This window comes from Pseudopipra pipra, chromosome 3, assembly GCF_036250125.1.
Source record: "Pseudopipra pipra isolate bDixPip1 chromosome 3, bDixPip1.hap1, whole genome shotgun sequence".
NCBI classification, from domain to species: Eukaryota; Metazoa; Chordata; class Aves; order Passeriformes; family Pipridae; genus Pseudopipra; species Pseudopipra pipra.
In genome coordinates this window covers 25,192,159-25,213,292 of record NC_087551.1, presented here as the reverse complement: position 1 = coordinate 25,213,292, position 21,134 = coordinate 25,192,159, and the positions used below count along the sequence as shown (strand labels likewise).

General features: G+C 40.7%; 1 protein-coding gene and 1 non-coding gene across 2 annotated transcripts in view; one reads left to right on the top strand and one right to left on the bottom strand.

Moving 5' to 3' along the window:
• Positions 1-10,163: 10,163 nt before the first annotated feature.
• On the bottom strand, positions 10,164-10,257 carry TRNAI-UAU (transfer RNA isoleucine (anticodon UAU)). Its single transcript has 2 exons — positions 10,220-10,257; positions 10,164-10,199 (listed from the first exon to the last, which is right to left on the bottom strand). It is a non-coding gene; the product is annotated as a tRNA-Ile (tRNA).
• A 5,161-nt stretch (positions 10,258-15,418) lies between these two features.
• The window catches only part of HAAO (3-hydroxyanthranilate 3,4-dioxygenase), a 33,638-nt gene continuing 27,922 nt past the window's right edge, over positions 15,419-21,134 (top strand). The window contains exons 1-2 of the mRNA XM_064648358.1: positions 15,419-15,635; positions 18,532-18,610. Of these exons, the coding sequence (XP_064504428.1) occupies positions 15,556-15,635; positions 18,532-18,610 (159 nt within the window). The 5' untranslated portion in view covers positions 15,419-15,555. The remainder of the gene's footprint in view (positions 15,636-18,531; positions 18,611-21,134) is intronic.

Below are 21,134 nucleotides of genomic sequence, written 5' to 3'. Positions count from 1 at the left end.
TGCACAACTGTTACCCAGGAAGCAGTTTGACATTCATGCCCTGTGCTCTGCTATTTGATTAGCACTTCTCAGGTAAACAAGCCAAAGTGTTGTAGTAGGATAAGCTCTTTAAAGTGTATGCCAGATATTTCTGGTCCCATTTCACCAGTATAAATCTGAAATAACTCTGCTTAGCTGAGTGGACACTGATCTCAATTTCTATCAGCATAAACAAATTAAGTATGTGAGCCAGAGCACCAAGTTCAGTCCCCCATGGCTTTACCAGATACAGATGCTTAACAGTACAAGACTGATTTGTCTATGTTTTGTACTGGAGCAAGAACAGAATTATATCACTACTCTGTTAGAACGGGGGTTCATAATCATTTCAAAAAGATTATAAGCCATCTAATGGGGAACACTGTACAGAATAAATAGGTCTCTTCTATATACAAGAGGATAAACAAACTCATCAAATGATGAATGCTACATAGCCTCCCTCTTTGTTATCTCTCATTTCTTAAAAAAAATCCACTGGACAAATTCAGCTTCAATCATACCATCTAATTTGATGCAGCTCCACAGTAATTATGATGAATTCATGCTGCATCACTTACATTGATAAAAGGAAATTACCAGGAGATTCCAGAAGCATTTTACTGGACTTAATTCAAGCATAAACTTGTAAGTGCTCCATTGATGTCTGTCAGTTTGATTATGGTATGAATCACATACCAAGAAATACTTTCAACTACGTATTTCAAGACGGTTTTAGTTCTAGCGGTAGCACTAAGAAGAGGCAAAAAAGCCTTTCTAGGAGAATGAAACATTCATCTTTAGCTTCATTTTCTTATAGGATGAAGAAAGTAAAATTTTAGGAATGTCAGTCAAAAAAAATAGATGTAGTACGCTGACCTTTTACATTTTAGTTGAAAATTTGTGAATTTTACACCAACACAAGATGATTAGAGTTTATCAGTAAAACAAGACACAAACAGCATGCGTGGGAAACACAGTCACAGGAACACAGCTACAGCAAAGACTCATTTAGTCCGAGTAGCTCATAAATACCCACTCAGTAAGGAATGAGCAAAAAGCATTTTTGCCAGATCAACACTCATGTTTACAATTCCAAGCCAAGGAACAGTAAAGTCAGAAGACTTGATTACACAAGAGACAGAAACAGGCTTTTTTTTTTTTTTGTTCACAGTGCAATGGGCAACACAAGCTTGAAGCTGCAGCCACCAGTACTACAGGACAAAGGTTTGTAGGTCTGAGGTCACCTAAAGGCTTCTTGTAAACTGCCAGCATGGTTAGACTGATGCATGGTTACTTGAACTGACCACAGCCCAGGACTTCACAGGCCACTGGTGGTCCATGAACATCAAGGAAACATCTGTCCAATCAAATGATGACAAGAGATCCAAGCACAGGACATAGAGCACACAATGAATGGGAATGTGAAAAGGCAGGGCCAAGTTCTCCTATGATTTCAATAGATGCAGTTCCACTAATAGTGGTATTTTATTTTTATTAAACCTCCCACAGAAGCCGAGCCAGATGGCTAAATGCTGCTACTACTAATGCTGCTAATACCCCTTCAGGATTATTTATTGAGTGAGACAGCTAAGACCAGCACTTTCATAGTTTGTGATCACTACGAGTTTTTTACCCAGTTTGTCTGTATCAGTTATAATTTTCTTTCAGGATATGACTTGTTAGTCTCCAATGCATATTGTTCACATCCACACTGCAATTATTACTTACCCAATGCAAGTATGATTGAATTTAGATGTGTTGTTCTTATTTCAACTGTATCCAAGCCACAATTGTTATTGGAAACTTCTGGTCTAAGTTACTTTCCAAACTGACCCTTAAACCCCACTTTCTTATATTGTCCAGCAGTCATTTAATGGAGTAAGTTACAGGAATTTTCACCCCATTATCCCATGAATTAGCTTCCAGAGAAAACAAACAACTTAATAAGCAGAAATATTCCATATAAAAATTAAATACAGTCCAATGTGTATTTCAAACCAGTATTCACTGGAGACATCAAGGAATTGTAGTTTTCTAATTATCCCACTACAGAAGGAAGCAATTTTGAAGCAACAGTTCCCCATGGGTCACACCTGATCAGTGCTGCTGGCTGCCCTCCTTAGCTCCTGGCTCTGCAGAGGTCACACAACAGTAATACCCCATCTGAGTTGCAAAAAGCCTGGTATACAATAAGCCAAGGCAATATATGCTCTAAGAGTAATTTAAAGATGTGCAAGCAATGAAATTTACTGCGCTAATGGTTCATTCTGCTATTTACCTTTATTTGCATCTCACTTGTGGAAAGGATCTGTTTGACTTCTGAAGGTATTCCTCATTCTAAATAAAGCAAATGGAAGCCAGATCACTCAGCCATAGTGCCAGCAAAACACATCTGTTGGGACTACCTTGGCTACATATTTTTTTTCCAGAAGGTAAAATGTTATCATATGAAATGGCATGTAAGAACATTGCTTAGGTTGCTCTCTATGTTTAGAGTAGGAGACAAGCACTGCCTTATATCAGCAGTCAAAGCTATCTATTTAAATAATAAATAAAAGGCAAAGTGAAAGATGAGAAGAACAATTAAGTACAAACTTTTCTTCCAGTGTGCGATGCCTCTACCAACAACCAAAAAAAATAAAAGTTTTTAAAAGTCAAGTCAGACGTTTTTAGTAGAGCATTATACTGACTATATCCTCCCACCCAGGGACCACAGAACATAAAGGCCCCTCCAAAATTATGCCTGTCAGGCCATCAGTCTTCACATGATTTACTAGTCAGTGTACACAGATACATATACAAAGGTGATCATTATACCCTTCTGAATTCAGGTGTCATCCAGGAGGATCATTTCCACAGTTTTAACAGTGACTGTTCCAAACTGATGCTGTTCTTCCCAGCAAATGTATATTGTGGCTCTACTTCCATTTCCTTTATCATGTATGCATAAGCAGGCCCCATTTTGGTCTGAATTATTTACCCTATAATTTGAGCTTCTGTTTTCAACTAGTATTTACTGCTGAATCACGCCAAAAATCACACATACTGAATACTGCCGTGGGTCATACTTTAAAGCCCCATGAATTTCCTGGTTTCCTTGCAGCTAGACATAAGCTTCCCATTACTTTGTGCCAATCTTCATCCTCTTACAGAACATGAAGCAAATTCACTGACATCAGTGAAAATGCACCCACTTGTATTATACGTTAATACTACACTTGAAAAACAGTCACCTCAATTTAGCTTCGTTGACAGTTTGGCATCTACCTTCAGAGTTAATCAGATTACAGAGGAGCTCCTACAAGAATACTTCAAATATATTACACTTGCAATAGGAGGTCTGTTTGCTAGATATCCCTTACAACAGCCAGATGCTTAGAATCAGGCAGCAAAACATCAGCATCAGGCTAGGCATCCCTAAACAGCTCTAAAAATTTGTGCAAGTGTTGTAAGAATCCTGTCAAAGGGCTAAGGTTACTACGAACCTACAGACAATGGGGCAAGTACCCTATTTTTCTATGAAAGAAATTTGCCTTCAAACACAAAGACACACCATAGCACTTCTAGTACTCCCAATGAAACCCAAGTCTCCAACTCCAAAAAAAATGGATTTTCAAAGATACTATATGTTAAGAATTTGAGAAATAACTATACAACCACATCAAGCATTTCCTTTATTACAATAAATAGCAGTAAGCATTTTTTCTTGGCTAGGTTACACTGCAAGTGCAGAACAGCTAAATGACAGTGACACACACAATCAGATACACACATCAGTCACAGCAGTATTTTAAATATATTTAGGCTACTATAGGCCTTGCAAACAGTTCAGTATTAAGAGTCATATTTTAAAAGCTATAAGAATATTAAATACATATACAAGCACCTATAAATGTCAACAGGTCAGAATGTAGGCAAATTTTATTGGCACCGATTTCAATGGGACGCAGCCACCATGCTTAACTGACTTCACAGGTCTCACGTAGGAATAAGGGTGTTAGGGCCAAGAAACGATTTGGCCACTGAGTTGGCCCAAGCCACTACCACCCAACAGCCATTCTGGTCCACACAGCCCCTCCTGAGTCACCCCAGGAAGTGCAACAACCTCCTGCCACTCAACAGGGATTTACAGGAGCACAGTCACAGCTGCATTGAGACAAGGTGACTGGTGTGGACCTTGTGTTGCAGTGTAAAACCCTTAGCACCACTTGACCAAAGTGGAGACAAGCTGACCCCTCAGGAGGCAGTTGGGAGCATGTGGAAATGCAGGTGGGGAGGGAAGCATCTGAATGGATTCTTCCCACCTTCCCTAAAATGGTGCCAGCTTCAAGGCAACCCTTTATCTTTTGAGATATCTTTTGAGGTGGAAGGTGAGGCAGAAGCAAGGTCAGTAGAGAGACATGCAGAGCAGCCCAGAGCACTCAAGAGATTAAATTCCCAACCCTGGATCCAGGTACTTAGTACAGACACCCTCTACCTCATCTTGGCTGAAAGCACCCTCAAAACTCCCCTAAAGCCTGAGATGGACATATTTTAACTTCCATGTGACGCAACAATGTACAAAAGAAAAAATTACAGCTCACTGACAAAGCTACATAAACTTTCATTATTAACAGCTTTTTAATATTAAATGGCTTTTAAATGTACTGGCATAAGTATGATGTGACTTTCCATAAAGATAATGTATATCCTTCTTTAAACTTTTCTTTTCATCACCATGTTTAAAAGTGCCTAAACTTAAGACGTACAGCTAACCAACTTTCATCCCCACTTCAATAGGTAAGATAAATGGAAAATAAATGCAAGCAGTGAAGTCAACTGACTCTGAAACCTTGCAAGTGATTTTGAATGTTCATGTTCATGGATTGACAGCCTTCCTTCACAAAACCAGAAAACCATCTAAGTTTCTAAGTTACACCATACAGCCACATGACCTCCAGCACAACTGCCTCTTAAAAATTTGACACCAAATTTTCAGAAGACAAATGTTTAAAGCTACTGCTTTATCCTCTTCCACAGTCTTCATATGTATGTATTATCATACACATAGTAAAAGTAGCAGAAGTATTTCTTCACAATACCATAAATCTGCTACCTCATGTATAGAGATCTCTGAACTAAAGTAGTCACTACAGGCTCAATTGCCTACTTCAAGTGAGCATCTCTTCCTCAAAATTTGTAATTACAGACTCTCTGACTATCTCCTTCCATTTCAGCCACTTCCCCAGCTTGTTCTTCCTTTGGGTTTCGTTTAGTTTGTTTTGCTGTATTTTGAGACTTTTCCAAGGTTTCAAATATTTAGGCTGTACCAAAACTATTTCAAGAAACCAAGAGTCTTTTTCCACCTTAAAAGCAGAGACTAACACAGCAAACTCAGCATAAGCAAGAAAATTAAATAGGCACAAAATGCAGTACTGATTGTCCATTTCCTTCCTTCTCCAAACCAGAAAGCTGAGCTCTCTAACCCTCCCAACACCAGCTTCAAACCCTAGAGAGACCAAGGGGTCTCTTATATTGCCACACTAAAGTAACCACTCAAAACACACAGAAGAAAAACCTGCCTCTTGAGATCTCTCTTTGCTCAAGCAAAACATAAAGGCCAATTTGCTTTCTACAGCAACTTCATCTTAGGATGGCTTGACTAGCTAATACTTACTCATTTATTTTTCACTTACTCATAAACAGCACATTCATACAGCTACGACCAGACAGAATGATTCTTTAAATTTTTTTTAAAGCTTCCTTAGTTATGTTTTTCTAGCTGTCTCCCTCTCTGTCCTCTCCTTTACTTTTTTTTTGTGAGCTTGCTTTTCTACTCCTCTTACACATTCTTCCCAGTTGTCCTCCTTCTGCCAGCTTATATCAACCCCACTGTCCCCTTTATCTCTCAGCCCTTCTCTTCCCCAAGGAGGTTTCCATATGAACATCTGACTTCTTTTTTTTTTTTTTTCCCCTTTCCTCCCCATTCTTATCTTATCTTTCTCCTCACAGAAGTAGTGTATTTCTGTTTGGCTTCAAAGTGCTCTTCCACACAATTTGCAAACACCTACACTTCACTCCTCTCCTGCCAGCTACTGTTTCCAAGCCTAATACCTCCATAGCAGGGGTACCCGCAGTGGAAAGCAGCCACCTGGACTTTAGGGAGACCTGCACGAAAGCCTTTAACACCAGCTATTCTTCAAAAAATTCAAGAGAATCTAAGTCAAGGCCTGCTACACTGGCACTTTGGCACACTACTGAATTCATACAGACTTAAAACACATGACACAGGCCATTCACCTCTGGTATTCCAAGCAATATCAACAGACTAACTTCAGAAAGGTCCTCAAGATGTTGCATACAGAGGTGATGGTGGAACCCAAAACAAAACTAAAATGAATCTATACCTCCAGTGCGCTTTGTTTTCTAAGCAACCCTTGGAATTTTGGCCTATTGTTCTGTGCTGTTCTCTGCTTCGCTCTGTGCACAACGGAGCATTTGGCAAGTGGTTTCTATTTTTAGGATGTCTGGGAATGTTTTGCTTTGGGTTTTCTTTCTCGCTCTGCGGGACCACAGTGCCATCTATTGGAAAAAGCTGTTAAGAGCAGGCTCTTTTGGGCTGTTTACTATTTGCAAAGACTAGAAGAATTTATTACTTCGGTTTTGTAACAGTTAGGTGGTCCAAGTCCTTATCGTAGGCTTTTATAGACATTTGTTAGGATATGCAAGCCCAAACATTATGGAAAGTTCCAGATTGTTACAGTCAAAGAAACTTAAGTTAAGCAAACCCTTAAGGGCCTCACAAACACCAAAACTGTATTAACATGCCAGAACAAAAGTTGCCACTCCTAGAAACGAAAGTCGAAGGCCTATGCTGTATGAGCCTGTCTTTCCTTTTTCTATATCTCCCAACCCAGTGGGACTCCCTGTTTTAGCAAGATCATATAGGGATAAACACAAACCCTGGTACCTAACCTGATTGTTATTAATTCTCCAAGATCAGGTAATAGCTACATCTCTGTAAATTCTCTTTCCATCAATAAGCAGCGTACATCAAGTTTCTCTGTATCTACAAGCAGGCCCTCTTTCTTTCCACAGTCAGTGGGAACTCAGAGCAGCCAGAAGAAGCCTATAGAGCAGACATGGTCCATGTTCAACATTAAAGGAAGAGCAACACAAATTTTAAGAAGAGGGTACTTTTTAAAAAGGACCCTGGAGGGATTCCAGCAGAGTTAGGGAGATAAAGGCCTTTGGGCATGCCATCCACACCAGTCAAATTAACACAGAAATAGAGACCATGGTATAGGCTAGAAGAAGCAGGCCCCTAGATAAATCAGGCAGCATGGAAGACTCACCATGGGGAAGCCCTTCCTTCTGAATGCACTCCCAGGAGCAGCCACAGCCCATCCAAGCCCCTTGCCAGTCGACAGCAGTCCCCAGACTGAAGCCACATCTCCCCCATATACCATCTACAAGGACAGTGATAAACACCGGGAAGTGACTCACAGGGAGAACAAGCTCTGGCAGTTGGCTAAAACGAGGCACAGGTGAACAACTTTACTGTAATCTGGGGAAAACGAGAGAGGAGGAAGGAGAGATTATCTCTCAGTAGATCACATTAGTGCAGCTGGCACTTTGCATCCCTCACACACAGGTGTTTTCCAAATCTATGTGCCTCCATTAAAGATTTAGAAAGTAAGAGAGCACTAACACACAGACAATTGAGAGCTCTCCCATAATGCTGTATAGGTGTCTTTATGCATACATGTATTCGATATACGTACATACACACACATTTGTATATATAAGCCACTACCAACTAGCATTAAAGCAATAACCAACAATGCAAGACCAAAAAACTCAATAAAAAAAGTCAATTTAGCATAATAAAGACATAAACTTTCTTTCCATAAGCCTGTAAGACGCCTAATTTTTGAGAAAAAGTTGCAAATGCAAGTAACAGGCCCAGTCACTACACATTTCACCCGATCAGAGCTGCTCAGGTTATGCCAGCAGCACCATGGCTGCCCAGTTCAGCACCGCACAAGGACAGGCTTCCAACATACCCTGGAGAAATCCTGCCCAGGCCTAAGCCTCATGCCCTCCCTGAGCACAGCTGCTCTCATAGGGGCACCCGGGCTCACATCCTCTTCCTCTCCACAGCAGCTCCCAAGGAAATGAGGCAGAGTCATTGACCTCAACCCAGCACGACACCCTTCCTCCCCAGGATCTGTGGGGCCTCCCCATCACCAGCCCCACAGCAGCACTGCCATGTGCTGGGGCAGGAGGAGACCCCAGCACACCCCTGCCCAGGCACCCACTGCCAGCTGTGCCACTCCAACAGGGCTTATCTCATCTTACTTGACGGCCCCACCTCCCTCACAAATCCCTCGTGCTTTAGCGTCGATTCACTTCATATCGTAAACACCTATTAGATAAATAACATTCTCATTTTACAGGGATTTCTCGTAAATCCCTATAAATTGCTCTGATTTAGCATGATTTCCAGTGTCAAATGGCCATCTTGAAATGTTTCCCTCAGGTGTCAGGCACAGTAGGCCACCAGTAGGGGCAGGAATGCAAACAAGTGTCACCTCACATAGGGATTTTTATCCCTTTTTACTTTTTTTCCAGAGTTAAGACAAAAATCATCTTGCAGGCAGATGATAAAAGGCAGATAAAAGCCTAGGTAAGGACCAGCGTGATGAAGGAGATCTTGTGGAGAAGGCCATGTGCTCCCACTGCATGTCCTGGCTGCTCTCTGGCACTGCAGAGGCCCGTTGCAAAACAGCTGTGGAGGGAACAGGCAACATCTGCTTCATGCACATTGAATGTGGCAAAGATTGAACAATCACCCACCTAGCATGCCACAGCAAGACCCCAAATGCTAAACTTGCAGTTCCTCCTTGTGAGAGAGTGCAGGAGCTGCTGTGTGTTCCTGGAGACACAACAGGGAAGGGGGAAAGCAAGCAGCACTGTCCCTACTCAAGTTTCCTGAGAGGTCTCTGTCCAGGGAATGGAATCTATTTCCCTTTACTAAGGGTGTTTGTGGATTTTTTTCCTCCAGGTACACGGAAGCAGCATTTTCATTTTCTAGTACTTCCAGTACCTCTGCAAATACTCCTCTGTACTGTCTGTACTCCTCAGCACTGGGAAATGGATATCCTGCAGGATGAAGAAAATGCGAAACTCTGCAAGCAGAAGATGGACTTTATTCACCCTTTGATACATTACAGATCTCTGTTGTTGACTTAGACTTCCTTATCTTGATATGGTGCACGCTTCAGGCATCACTGCGCCGGCACTGAAATCAGAGAAGTTAATGCAAAATTCAAAAGGGATAAAACCGTAACTAGAAGAGAGAAGTGGTAGTTAAAAACCTGAAAGTGGCACTTCAGGGACTTAACGCCTGCAGTACAGATGCTAAAGGGCTGATTTGGGCAATCAAGGCACCTCTGGCTGCATGATCTTGAGAACCTCACTGAACTTTTTGATATAAATTGCACTGCAAAAGCAGCAAACTAGATGTTAACATAGAGGTGACTTCACAAGATCTGGGCCTAAACATTCAGGCAGCTTTCCCCAACCTCTGTTAGGAAGCTGCCCTTTCTCCCACAGCCCTGCTGCCTTTCTTATATGGTGAAATCAGAAATTATTTTAATTATTTTCCTTCCTGTTGTTGCCCACACATTTGTAAAGCATTACTGAGGTAATGAGAAAAGATCTGTCATCGACAAAGCAGGCAAAAGGGGGAGGTGTTGTCACCCTTCAGCTGTAGCGATCGCACCAGTCAAGTGTTTACTTGCGCTCCGTATTAAACAACACCGTATAAAATAACCCCTATTTCCTGCGAGTTCTCACTCCCAAGCAGCTCTTACCAGGAACACGTTTTTTACACGCTGCTCTGAACATGCCAAACCTACAAGCCTCGGCGGGGCCGTGTTCCTGAAGCCAAACACGCCCGTGCCCAAGCTGCCACTGGCGCGCCCCCCGCCGTCGCTCGCGGTGGGACCAGCCCCAGCCGCTTCCCAGGGTGCTGAGTGCCCCTCTCCAGCGGGCCCTCGCTGCCGCCACGGCTGCATAATTTTTCCCTTCGCTTTTGTCTTCCTCCCTCCGGAGCGCCGCCAAGTCCCAAAAAAGCCCGCTTTCCCTCCCAAAAAGCTGTGTGCTCCAGGTGAGGCTCGAACTCACAACCTCGGCATTGCTCGGCTTTGTACTGCTGTATAAGTACCGCGCGCTAACCGATTGCGCCACTGGAGCCCTGACACCATCGCCTCCCGAACGCTTTATCAAGGGCTCCCCGGGCCCCGGCGGGGGAAGGGCGCACACGCGCCTGCACCCTGTTCTGGGGGGCGGCCTTGGGCCACCCCTCTGCCCTGCCCGGGCTGCGCTCCTGTCCTTAGGGGCCGAACAGCGGCGGGGAAAGCTGAGCAAGGAGCTGACGGGCGCTGCGCCGCTTGGGGCAGGCGGCGCCCCCGAGCACGACAGGGAGGAGACAAGCTGCAGCTCCGGAAAAACACCGCCGCCCCCGAGCTCCCCGCGGGGCGGACAGGGCGGCCCCAGGGCCGGCGGGCACAGCTCGGCCCCCTGCGCCGCGCGGGCGGGGCCGCCGAGCGGGGCGGGGCGGGGAGCGCGGTGCCCTTCGGCGGGGGCGGCGCGGCCGTGGCGGCGGCAGGTGTTGGGGGAGCAGCGGCAGTGACCTGGCCGAGCCCTGCCAGCCCCGGGCTGCTGGCGCTCGCACACAGTGCCGCGCTCCCGAGGCGAGGCAGACAGGCCGCTGCCCCGGGTCGTGCGAGTCCGAGACTCCTGACGCCCTTGGGCAGAAGGCATCGGCCGCTGGGTCAGCCCAGTTCTGCTCATCTGCAGCCGTGGGGAGAAAATGCACCGTCTGTCGTGCTGAGGCCCGGGCAGCTGAGAAAAACATCCGGCTACTGCCAAGGAGCTAAATGACGATGTCTGTAGCATCGCTGCCTGCGTGCTGTGTGCGGCACCAGGGATGCCGGGCACTTCCAAAACAAGTGTTTATTCAACCCTACACGTTTATTGTCAAAGTACACATATAACATGAATTTATTTTACAGTCAGATCTGTGTTAGCTTTATGTGGCAAGAAGATGGTAAACACAATTGGCACCAGAAGATAATTAAATCCAAGCAATGCTCCAACACACAGTTGAGACAGACATATTTTTCTTTCCACTCGTGGAAACATTTACGTTGCTGCCATATTTACTTCCCTAGACTGCTCTGTTGTGTTACTGACTTAAACACTACATAGTGTTTTCCTTTCTGCAGTGACTTTACCGTGGGCAAAGGAACAAGCTCTGGGAATTTCATTACAGGATGGATGGTTGTAGAAAGTGCTACACAGGGCTTGGATTTCCATGGCTTCTAAATATGAACTATTGGTGGCCCAGCAGCAGGTGACAGGCACTCAGCCAGTTTAAGTAAATTTCATGGGTCTCCCAGGTACTTTTGGCTGACTGAGCAGTTTTGTGTGACTCCGTTAACTCCTCCCCTCCACAATCCATAAATGAGCTGACACTTTTTTAAGACTGCTTTGAATGGAGAGGAGTTGTGTCTCACTTGTCAAGAAAGTTGTTTTGCTGTTGGTATTGCTGTGGGCATTACCTAAAATACATTTGTAATATTTCGGTGGTATGCACCACCGACAGGTGAAGTAGCATGCAATTACTGAATCTGGCCCTTGACGAAGGTGGCTGGCATGGAGAAAAGAGAAAACCGACAGTTCATTTCTTAAAGACATTTTCCATCATCACATTTAGTTGGCATACCAGAAAACTGCAGCAGCTTTCATTGCCCTTAACAGTGCATCACTATACTAACAAAATGTTCTATACCACACAAAGATTGCTGTGAACATAATTTCATCCAAACAAGGGCTTTTTTGGCAAATACAAGAATGCCAGAAAGACTCAAAGCTGAAGCTGTGAACATACAGAGAAGCTCTTTATTGCAGATTTAACCTTAGGCAAGAAAGACTCTAATTTTAGTATTTATAGAGATGATAATCATTGCTTGTTGTATACTAATCAGCTTTCCCATAAAAGTAACAGTGATAGTGGTGAAGATTCTAGTAGTTTTAGTGGGATCTTTAATTATTCTGTTGTCCTATGTGAATCACTTGTTTCTTATGTTTGTCCCCACAAACTGAGGCCCTTGGTAGTATGTTTACAAATATAGCAGTGAAATTTGGCTGTATCACTTTGTGGGAACATAACTGGACAGGGGTTCAAGTAATAAATTTGTTATTGACTGGAATTTTTGTTTTCAGCAACTATATAGGATTTTTTTAATATAAATAATTTTATTTTTTAAGTACTCAATTAGTGTTAGTTCTCAAAGATCAAACAAAAAAAGCACAGAATTGACCAAAAATAGGAAGTGTATTCAACTGGCTGAAATTAATTATTTAGTTGTATAAATGTCTTCCTTTTTCATTTCTTTGCAATACTAACAGAAGGGAAAAAAAATAAAGAAAATATAAAAACCAGAAGTTAAAACTGTCTTAATGGTGAAGAAAGTTACTTGCTCCCTTACTGCTTGCAGAATGTCCAGATTATCGCTTCAGTGTAGCTCCATTTTTTTAACACCAGCATAGATAAATCAGTCTTGGTATTGCACAGGGACAGAACGGCCAAGTTGAAACGATACTGAAAGGATTTTTATCTTCAAATTGCTGGCAAATGCAAACCTTCCCTGGTGAAGATTTTTCAGAATACTTCTTTGCACTAAGTGTGAAAAAAAACCAAGGTTTAAGAGCCAATTTTCGCAATGCTGTTTGCTCAAGAGTAGAATGGGCTGAGTGGAGGAGGCAGTATCCACACTTGCTGGCTTTATGGTCTGTTTCCCTCTCCTGTTCCCAGGGGCTCTAAACAATTCTAGGTCTTTAGCACCTTCTTTAGGTGAACAAAAAAATTTAGTAAGGAAGTATAGTTTAAAAAAGTATATGACCAGATACCACTTTAATACAGATAAAAATCTGACCAATGACCCCTGGTCTTAATACTCCTTCTAACTAGAAACATAATATTTAGCTTTTGCTTTTTATTAACATATCCTGCTTGCTGGACACCAGCTTGTAAATTTAAGTCTCTAGTAGGTCTGGTGTTTGAGGAAAGTAGAAAAATAAAGTAGGTGTTGTCCTAAACTCAGGTTTTTTTCACTTAACATTTCTTTCCTGCACCCTCAATGCAAAAGATGGATTATTTTGATGTAGCAGTTTTGTGCTTCAGTACTGTTGCAATTCTCTGGCAGTGAAAGCTGACAAATAGAGTCCTTACCTTTACAGAAAGGGAAGGATCTGAGCCAAATGGTAGAACAGAAACCCCAGCGGCTGAAACAGGCTTTGATGGATGTGAAGAGTCATTGTGAAGCAGACTAGCAAGAAAAATCCAGGCCCCAGTCAGTTGATGCAGTATATGAGGTGTATGTATTTTCCTGGGTCTCACAGAGACTGCAACACTGGTTCTTTTCTTTGCCTCTCCAATACACTTCACAGAAGTAGCATTTCATGACCCAGTACTTTCCTGCCATGCAGATAATTTCTTAGCCCCACTGTTACATGCATGAAGAGGCCATTAACTGCATTTTTCAAAACCTATTGATTTCAGAAGGTTGCAGAAAATACTACCCTGTAATAATAGCCTCGGCATCATGCTAATGGTGAATTTTGTTAGTGCATGTTGTTTCCTTCCCGAGTAGGTCTAGGTTTTCCTACCTCACTCTAGCCACAAAATGGATTTATCAGCCTGTGACTGAGAAAGTTTTCTCTGCAGGTAATAGTAGCTTGTATTCTGCCTGGTGGAAAAAAAAGTGGAGACTAGGGATTAAAGTAGGGGTTGTGGACAATAGCCCGCCATTAAAACTGGCACATTAATAGTGTGGTGATAAAGGATTAGCTCAATCAATTCCAGGATCTGTAATTTTTCGTATTGTGACTTTGTACAGTACCTTGGCTTTCATGCCCAAAAATGAAGTCCTGCTCTGTGATACCTGTTACTAATGATGAGGTAAAACCTTACAAAACCGTGATCGTTAAGATAGAGTGTCTTCAGTTCTCCAGTCCCATGAGGCTGGGTCATAATCCCTTATAAGCTCTCTTTCTGTCACAGCTAAATAGTTTGCCAGCAGCCTACAGAACAAAAAATATCAAAATATACCTATCTGTAAGTCCAGAAACAAGCCTAATGAGCTTCTTGTGTGCTGGTGTCTCACCACAGCCATTCTGTTGGTAGAAATTTCTTGTTTTGAATAAATAATGTGGTGGTGGTGTTTTATAATTGAATGAAATAATAATTACTTTGGGCTTATTTCAGAGGAAATTATTGCCAGTCCCATTGTGATTGTACTAATACAGTTGAACTGTAATCCACATGTGGATCTTTTTATCCCAAAATTAATGTATTTTTTTTATCAGTTACAAGATGAGTTTAAACTAACCTGCAAAGAAGTGGTAGAGATGAAGGTAAAACAGAATCACATACTTGAATAAGTGCATAAAATTAATTCAAATTTATACTCCCTTGCTTTTTTCCCTTGCAAAATTGCTATAGTATAAGGTAAAGATCTCCCAGATTTGTACTGTTCAGCATGCTGACTCTTCAGTCCCATAGCTGTACTGCCCATATGTGCAAACCACGGAGGATGCACCACTCACTTTTAACCAAATCGTATTACAGCCATATACCCAGACACATTCACCCACTAAGCACAGTGTAGATATAAGCAGAAGACTAAGCTATGTCAAGACCAAAGTGCTAAAATATTGTAATGTCTTGGGGTTTTTTGTTTACCACCCATTTCACATGTTTGGAGTTTGAAAAAAATGTTTATACATTTGCTTATTAAAAAAATTGGGGGTGGTGGGGAACACACTGAGCAGTCCTGTAGCAACTGTGTAGGCATTGAACAGAAACTAGTGAGGGAATAAAGACTAATACAGATATGAGATGCCCAGTACTTCTCAGTTTCTTGTTTGCCTGACAATTTGATGGCAATATGCTGCACTTTCCCAAAGGGCATCACAGAACCAGGTTCAGCTCTCCAACAAGTCCTGCTACAACATTGGCACAGAGTGATCAAACTAAAATGAGCATTTATGGACAGCTGCCTTTGGTCTTAAAAATGCAGGAGACATCTGTACTTTGGTTATTTGGCAGAAGATTCCAGGGAGGTCCAAGCTTTGCACATTTTTCTCACTGTGTAATAAGGCAATTTTTGTAGAGAGGTAACATACACACCCTAGTTGATGCAGTAAAGAGAATCAAGAAACCTCCTGTGGGCAAAAAACAGTCTCCAATGAAAATATATATTTTAGAAACACTAGTCAATTATTAGCTAAGCTGCTGGAGCATTAGTACTCTACAAAATAACCTTTGGCTGATGGACCTGTCCCCTTTGACACTGAAGCCTGAAGACACCTCTACTGCCAGCCAACCCCTAAGCACTGGGGGTGGAATCACATGCTGTTTGCTCACAGGAAGAGCATTCTGCAAACTCTTAATATCTCAGTCAAAAGTTTCATAGCTGGTGGACCATGGAGCTTCTTGTGAATGTGAACAAATGGATAGAAGAAAACAAAACTGCCTTTTTGCCGCCTGTTTGCAATAAGCTTATGTAAGTAAATGAAGATTTCTTTTACTAAGTTATTAGATATATAAATATTTCTAGCTATAAGAGGAAGCGGCAAAAATGCATAACATGGTAAATATTATTAAGGAACTGTAGTTCCTCATCAGACTGCAGTCAGAATGCTGTTTTGAAGAACTGAGAGTGGCTGAAGTCTGTTTTGCAGTGACTCAGCAGAAGCTGCAAAGATCAACTTCAATACAAGCTACTTGACTCAACTCGAAGTCTCTTGCAGGCAGTGAGACTGAGTTAAGAGCATTTGTGTCAGGCTCTGTGACAGTAAACTAGAAATCAGAGGAGATGGCATCACATCCACAAACAATAAGATATAGCTAACAGATTAGTGCTACTAAATTATAACCTGATAGAGCTGCTGAGAATCATTCCAACATCACAGAGGAGCCAAAGCTGCAGGAGCAATCATAACCATCAGTATATATCACTGAAGACAAGGAGAAAGGAACAGTAAGGGCACTGGAGGAGCAGGTTTCCAAGGCATTTCCAGCGATGTCAGGAGGGTAGGGGAGGCTGAAGAGGCAATTTAAAAGCTATGGACTGTATTCTGAATGAGCTAGGTAATATAAGAGCAAAAGTGTGGGTATTACACACTTGTACACTATGCATATTCTCAATATCAAAGCTTGTGCATAAATTCCAGTGTAAATTGTCCAATGTATTGCACCTTCTAGTCAAAACATTAGCAAGGATTTCTTTTTTCAGTGAAGCTGAGGACATCTTTTGTCTGAAACTCTGTATACAAGAGGCTTCATTAGAAAGTATCCTCTCTAAAGAGTAATATAGACTCAGATTTTATAAAGAAATTAAAAAGGATTTTTCTTAACTCTAATTAAAATAATAATCCTGCTTTATAATTTTAACCATTAAAGAAATATCAAAGAATATGCCTTTTGCCCTACCCTGAAGTGCTGTCTTTAATGAAAAGCTGAATGGGCAATTCTGTAGCCATGATATTAATTTCCATTCACAGGTGCAAGGATTACTTTTCAAAGCAATGGTTGCAAGGCAAAGAAAAGGTACAGGGCACATCCCTACAGCCATGTCTGTGTTGAGACTACAGTTGTATGTTGAACTGAAAAATTGTGAAACTTGAATCACTGCAATAGTTTCACAATTGGAGAGAATGAGGAAATTATCTTCTTGTTATGGGTGTTTTCATTCCTTTCATTTTCAAAATGCCTTAGAAGGATTTTGTAAAGCATATCCATTTCTAAAGCTTACCAATGACAATGGTAAAATTTTAGTATTTTAATTTCTTTCTTTATCAGTAGGTTGAACCTTTTTTGTTATTACTGCACTGTAGCACCTACCAGAAGTTCTGTGTAATCATTAAGTAGCTTTGGAATGTGACATCTATCAATAGCCTTCCCCAGAAGCACTGCAAGAAGCCACAGTGAAACAAGAAACATTTTTTGTGATAAAAATTGCATAGCTTTAAAAAAAAATCCATTTTTCCAATATAACCTTAGCCTATATAGGAGGAGAGAAAAACCATCTACTGCATGGATTCTGAGTCTCTCATCACCTGCTTCTGGTGCTACCAGAATGTTTTTAGGATTTTCCAGAAAGTTTTGGGCAAGAAGCAATTAATAGATTTCCAGCATTTTTTTAAAGGCTTCATCCTTTATGTGCTGAGTAAAGATTTGCAAGGCAACCTTCTCACTGCCACCTACTGCCTCACTGGAAGGCAATCACCTCAAAACATTTAAGTAACTTAAAATCCTATGTTTTAAGAAAGAATTAAAAGTTAAAAACTTGGTCTCACAGCAAATCACTAGTGTGTCTAAAGTTGAGTGTCTAAAGTTATTATGGCTTTCAAGCTTTTATTAAGTTATATTCCATACACTCGAGAAAAATCAAAATTTTTGAATGCTGATTTGGATTTTCAAAAAAAAACTTCAATTCCTGAAGCACTGCCTGTTTAGAGTTTTACCAAAGTCAAGAAAAGGATACATCTAATTAAATTGCGGCTCTTATGTTGTATTTTAATTATTTGTACTAATCTTACAAGTTTAAATGCTTTTTAACCTCAACAAAGAGAAGTTAGTGTAAAATCAAAACTTTTGACATAGTTGATTTTTACAGGTATTTCTAAAGATCTTCTTCTGAATTCAGAATATGATGCTTACCATAATGAGACATAAGAACAAATTTTGAATCCCAGCTAACAGTCCTGATTTAGAGGTTTTTTTAGCAAAGGAAAACCTGTTACCTTACCTCTTTTTTAGTGTAAATGGTCTGATAGGTAATTTGGGTGAGAGCTATTCTTTGTGACAGCTGAGAGAAGGGCTCACTGGGGCTCTTAAAGAGGTAGAGTTAAGAAGGGGCATGGAATCTCCTTTCTGAATTAGCCACAACCCCACTGAAGCTATTGTAACATTGTTCCAGGTTAGCAAAATCAGTATAAATAGAAGAGAAATTAACTGATAATTGCTACCATCAGTATCTCTGGTAATTCTACCGCTATGGGGGAAAAATGTGTTTTTACTTTATTAACTTTTAAAAGAGTTTTGTCTTTACATAATCAGCTCAAGGCAAAGATCCATTTTCCTCTTTCCTGTCTCTTAGGTAGCGTTCTTTATCTTTACATTTCAAAGTCCTTTTCACAGTTGGTAGCTGTTGTTGTCCTCTTTTCATATCTGGAGGCACTGAAACACCAGCAGGGAGGTAGTTGGCCTCAAATCACCCAACAGGACAGTGACAGAGCAGAGAGATGCATCTAAGCTCTTTTAAATTCTCATTCTGGATGTTGCTTTTCACTCAACATTGTTTCCTTGACTCACTGTCCTAATAGAATTTTTAAAAATAAGTTAAAAAAATAACATCATGAATAGAGGTAGCTTTAAAATGTCACTTTCTTTTCTAGGCATCGCTATCAATTAAATGTGATGTTTGTTGGAGGGCCAAATGAAAGGAAGGATTATCATATTGAAGAAGGAGAAGAGGTAACATAATTGATCTGTAATGACTAAAATGCATCTACTTTTGAAGGTACAGCTTCAAGTTAGCAATGCTAGACTTAGTGATGTTGTATTTATTAGATGTATTCATAGACTTCAACAGAATCATTCACCAGAACCATACACCATCTGTGCATTTCCTTTGAAACAAGCACATGAGATCAGATCTGTTTTGCTATAATTCATTTCCAACAGGAAATTAGAGAAAGTATTCTGACACATCAAAATGTCTCACATCAACAGTTTGGAACAAAACTTTGGAAAGGTATTGATATTTTTAAAGTGATATTTTGTTGCAGAAGGTCAATCTATATTTCAAAAGTAAGTTTGACATTCAAAAATCAAAATTAAATATTTTAATTCACTAGAAATTATATTTTTTCTAGACTTCGTGAAAATTATCAGCATTTCAGCTTTCATTCAGGCTTGGAAAGTTAGAGTCTTTAAATATTTTTCAAATCAGTCCCCTTTGCTGCACATCTTCTGTATCAAGACTAAGCCATCTCACTGCTTTGAATTGGGAGTAGCCATTGTGCCAAATGCAGAATACAGGAAAAAAAGAGTAGAATCCTATCAAAATTGTAACAACTTACACCTACCCTGTTTACTGCCTTTTTTTTGGAATTGTCTGTTTGGCCTGAGGACTTCTCTGGATCCACAGCTGGCTCTGAAAGAACCCTAAGGGAAAACGATCACTAGAGGCCAAACAGTGAGGATGTCATGATGGGGAACAACTTCCCTTTCTTCCCAGCAGAAAAATTTATTTTCATGTAATTCCAATAAAATTTGGCCACCTAATTTTAAGTACCTTTGGAAACCCAAACCTGTGCATCTACATAGTTCAAGGTAAAAGTGGGTCAAATTCAAAAAATCCGTAAAAACAGCAAGAAAAATTAGTTTACTTATCATCAAATCATTTCTCCAAAAACCAGCCCCCAAGCATTTCACAACAGCCTTCATTAATTTTCTGTTATAATTGTGCTGTGCAGGTGTTTGTAGTCATTATAACCATAAGGCTCTAAAAGACCAGGTGCCAAGTTACTGCTGTCTGACTTCTGCCTGCTTTGGATTGCCACCACGGTCCCACAGCATGTGGCTGTGGGCACAGGCTTGTCTGTCACATGCCAGGTCACCCAACACGCTCCATTATGTCCCTTCTCATGGGCTGGGCAGGGGGAGCTCTGCAAGACCCAGGATCACACTGTCAGGTTGCTTGGGCTGGTGAGGAAGCAAGCCAGGACTCTGGGCAGTCCATGTATCCATCCTATATTTACAAGGAAATACTTAGCTGTGGGAAAAAAAAAATCTGGCTTCGTCAACAGAATTACATCCCTGGGAAAGGAGCATCACAGCTGTAGCATGACTGCTAAGAAAACACCAAGGAGAATATCTAATCTGTGTCCTGCTGTTACTGTATATCGTTAAGTATTATATGCTGGATTAAAAAAGAATCGGTGAAATTTGTTACCAAGGTTTGAAAAAGTATAAAATGAGCGTATGTGAAGGTACCATGTGAAGGTTAACGATATCAAATATTTTTTTTCACTTAACTTAACCGTTTTAGTTTTATACAATTAGTTTATTTTCTTGCTCTGAATAATACATTAGAGCTATACACTAAGAGAGGAATACACAAAAATGAGCTGAAGTTTAACTGGTGCAACAGTTTTAAACTTTATTTTTTTGTCCTTTTATTTACAGTCTTGCCTCTCCCTGCACCTTCCAGTTTATACTAAATTATCCTTGGTTTCCCACCCATTCCTGTGCTGTTTCTCTTTTTTTGTTTTACTTTATCTCCTCCTCCCCTTCCCTTAAAAAGGAAGTTAGATTAATTTAACTCTACCTCATTTTTTTAATGTTGCAAGATGTTCCTCTGTTTGAAAATAACTTGGCCTAGCTTTAATAAACTCTTTATATGACTTTACAACAATATGAAAATTTAGCCATATCTATAAAGGCATAATTTTTATTATGCTGTTGCATACTGATATATTATTGCTAATCCAACTGGAAACAAGATTTTTTTTTAGGTATCAATACGTCCTTATTTACATAGAAAACTTTTCACAATTACTCAGCAAGCAAAAATGGAAACATAAAATTCCTATTACATGGGAAAATTGACAATACACACATCAGAAGCATTATCAGTTACATAGCAGTTTAACATATGGGCCAATTTTGTTCACTTTTATGGAGGTACATTATATTCATTCTTTGCATTTTACCATAGGTTTTTAATCAGACACGTTTACACCTTCCTGTGATCTAATTTAGAACTGTGTTTCTCATTAGAGAAGAATTGTGAGGTAGAGAGTATCCTAGTAAAAGGGCATATTCCTAAATTAGACTTCGGATTTTAAAAAAACCACCATTCAGAACCATGTTTAGCTCATTATTTTGGCAGAAAAAGGTCATTTATAGTTCTGTGTGATAACTCAAAGACAGATTATACAGGCACATTGTCAACAGGCCTATCACAAATGTGAAACCCCACAAATCCTTTAGG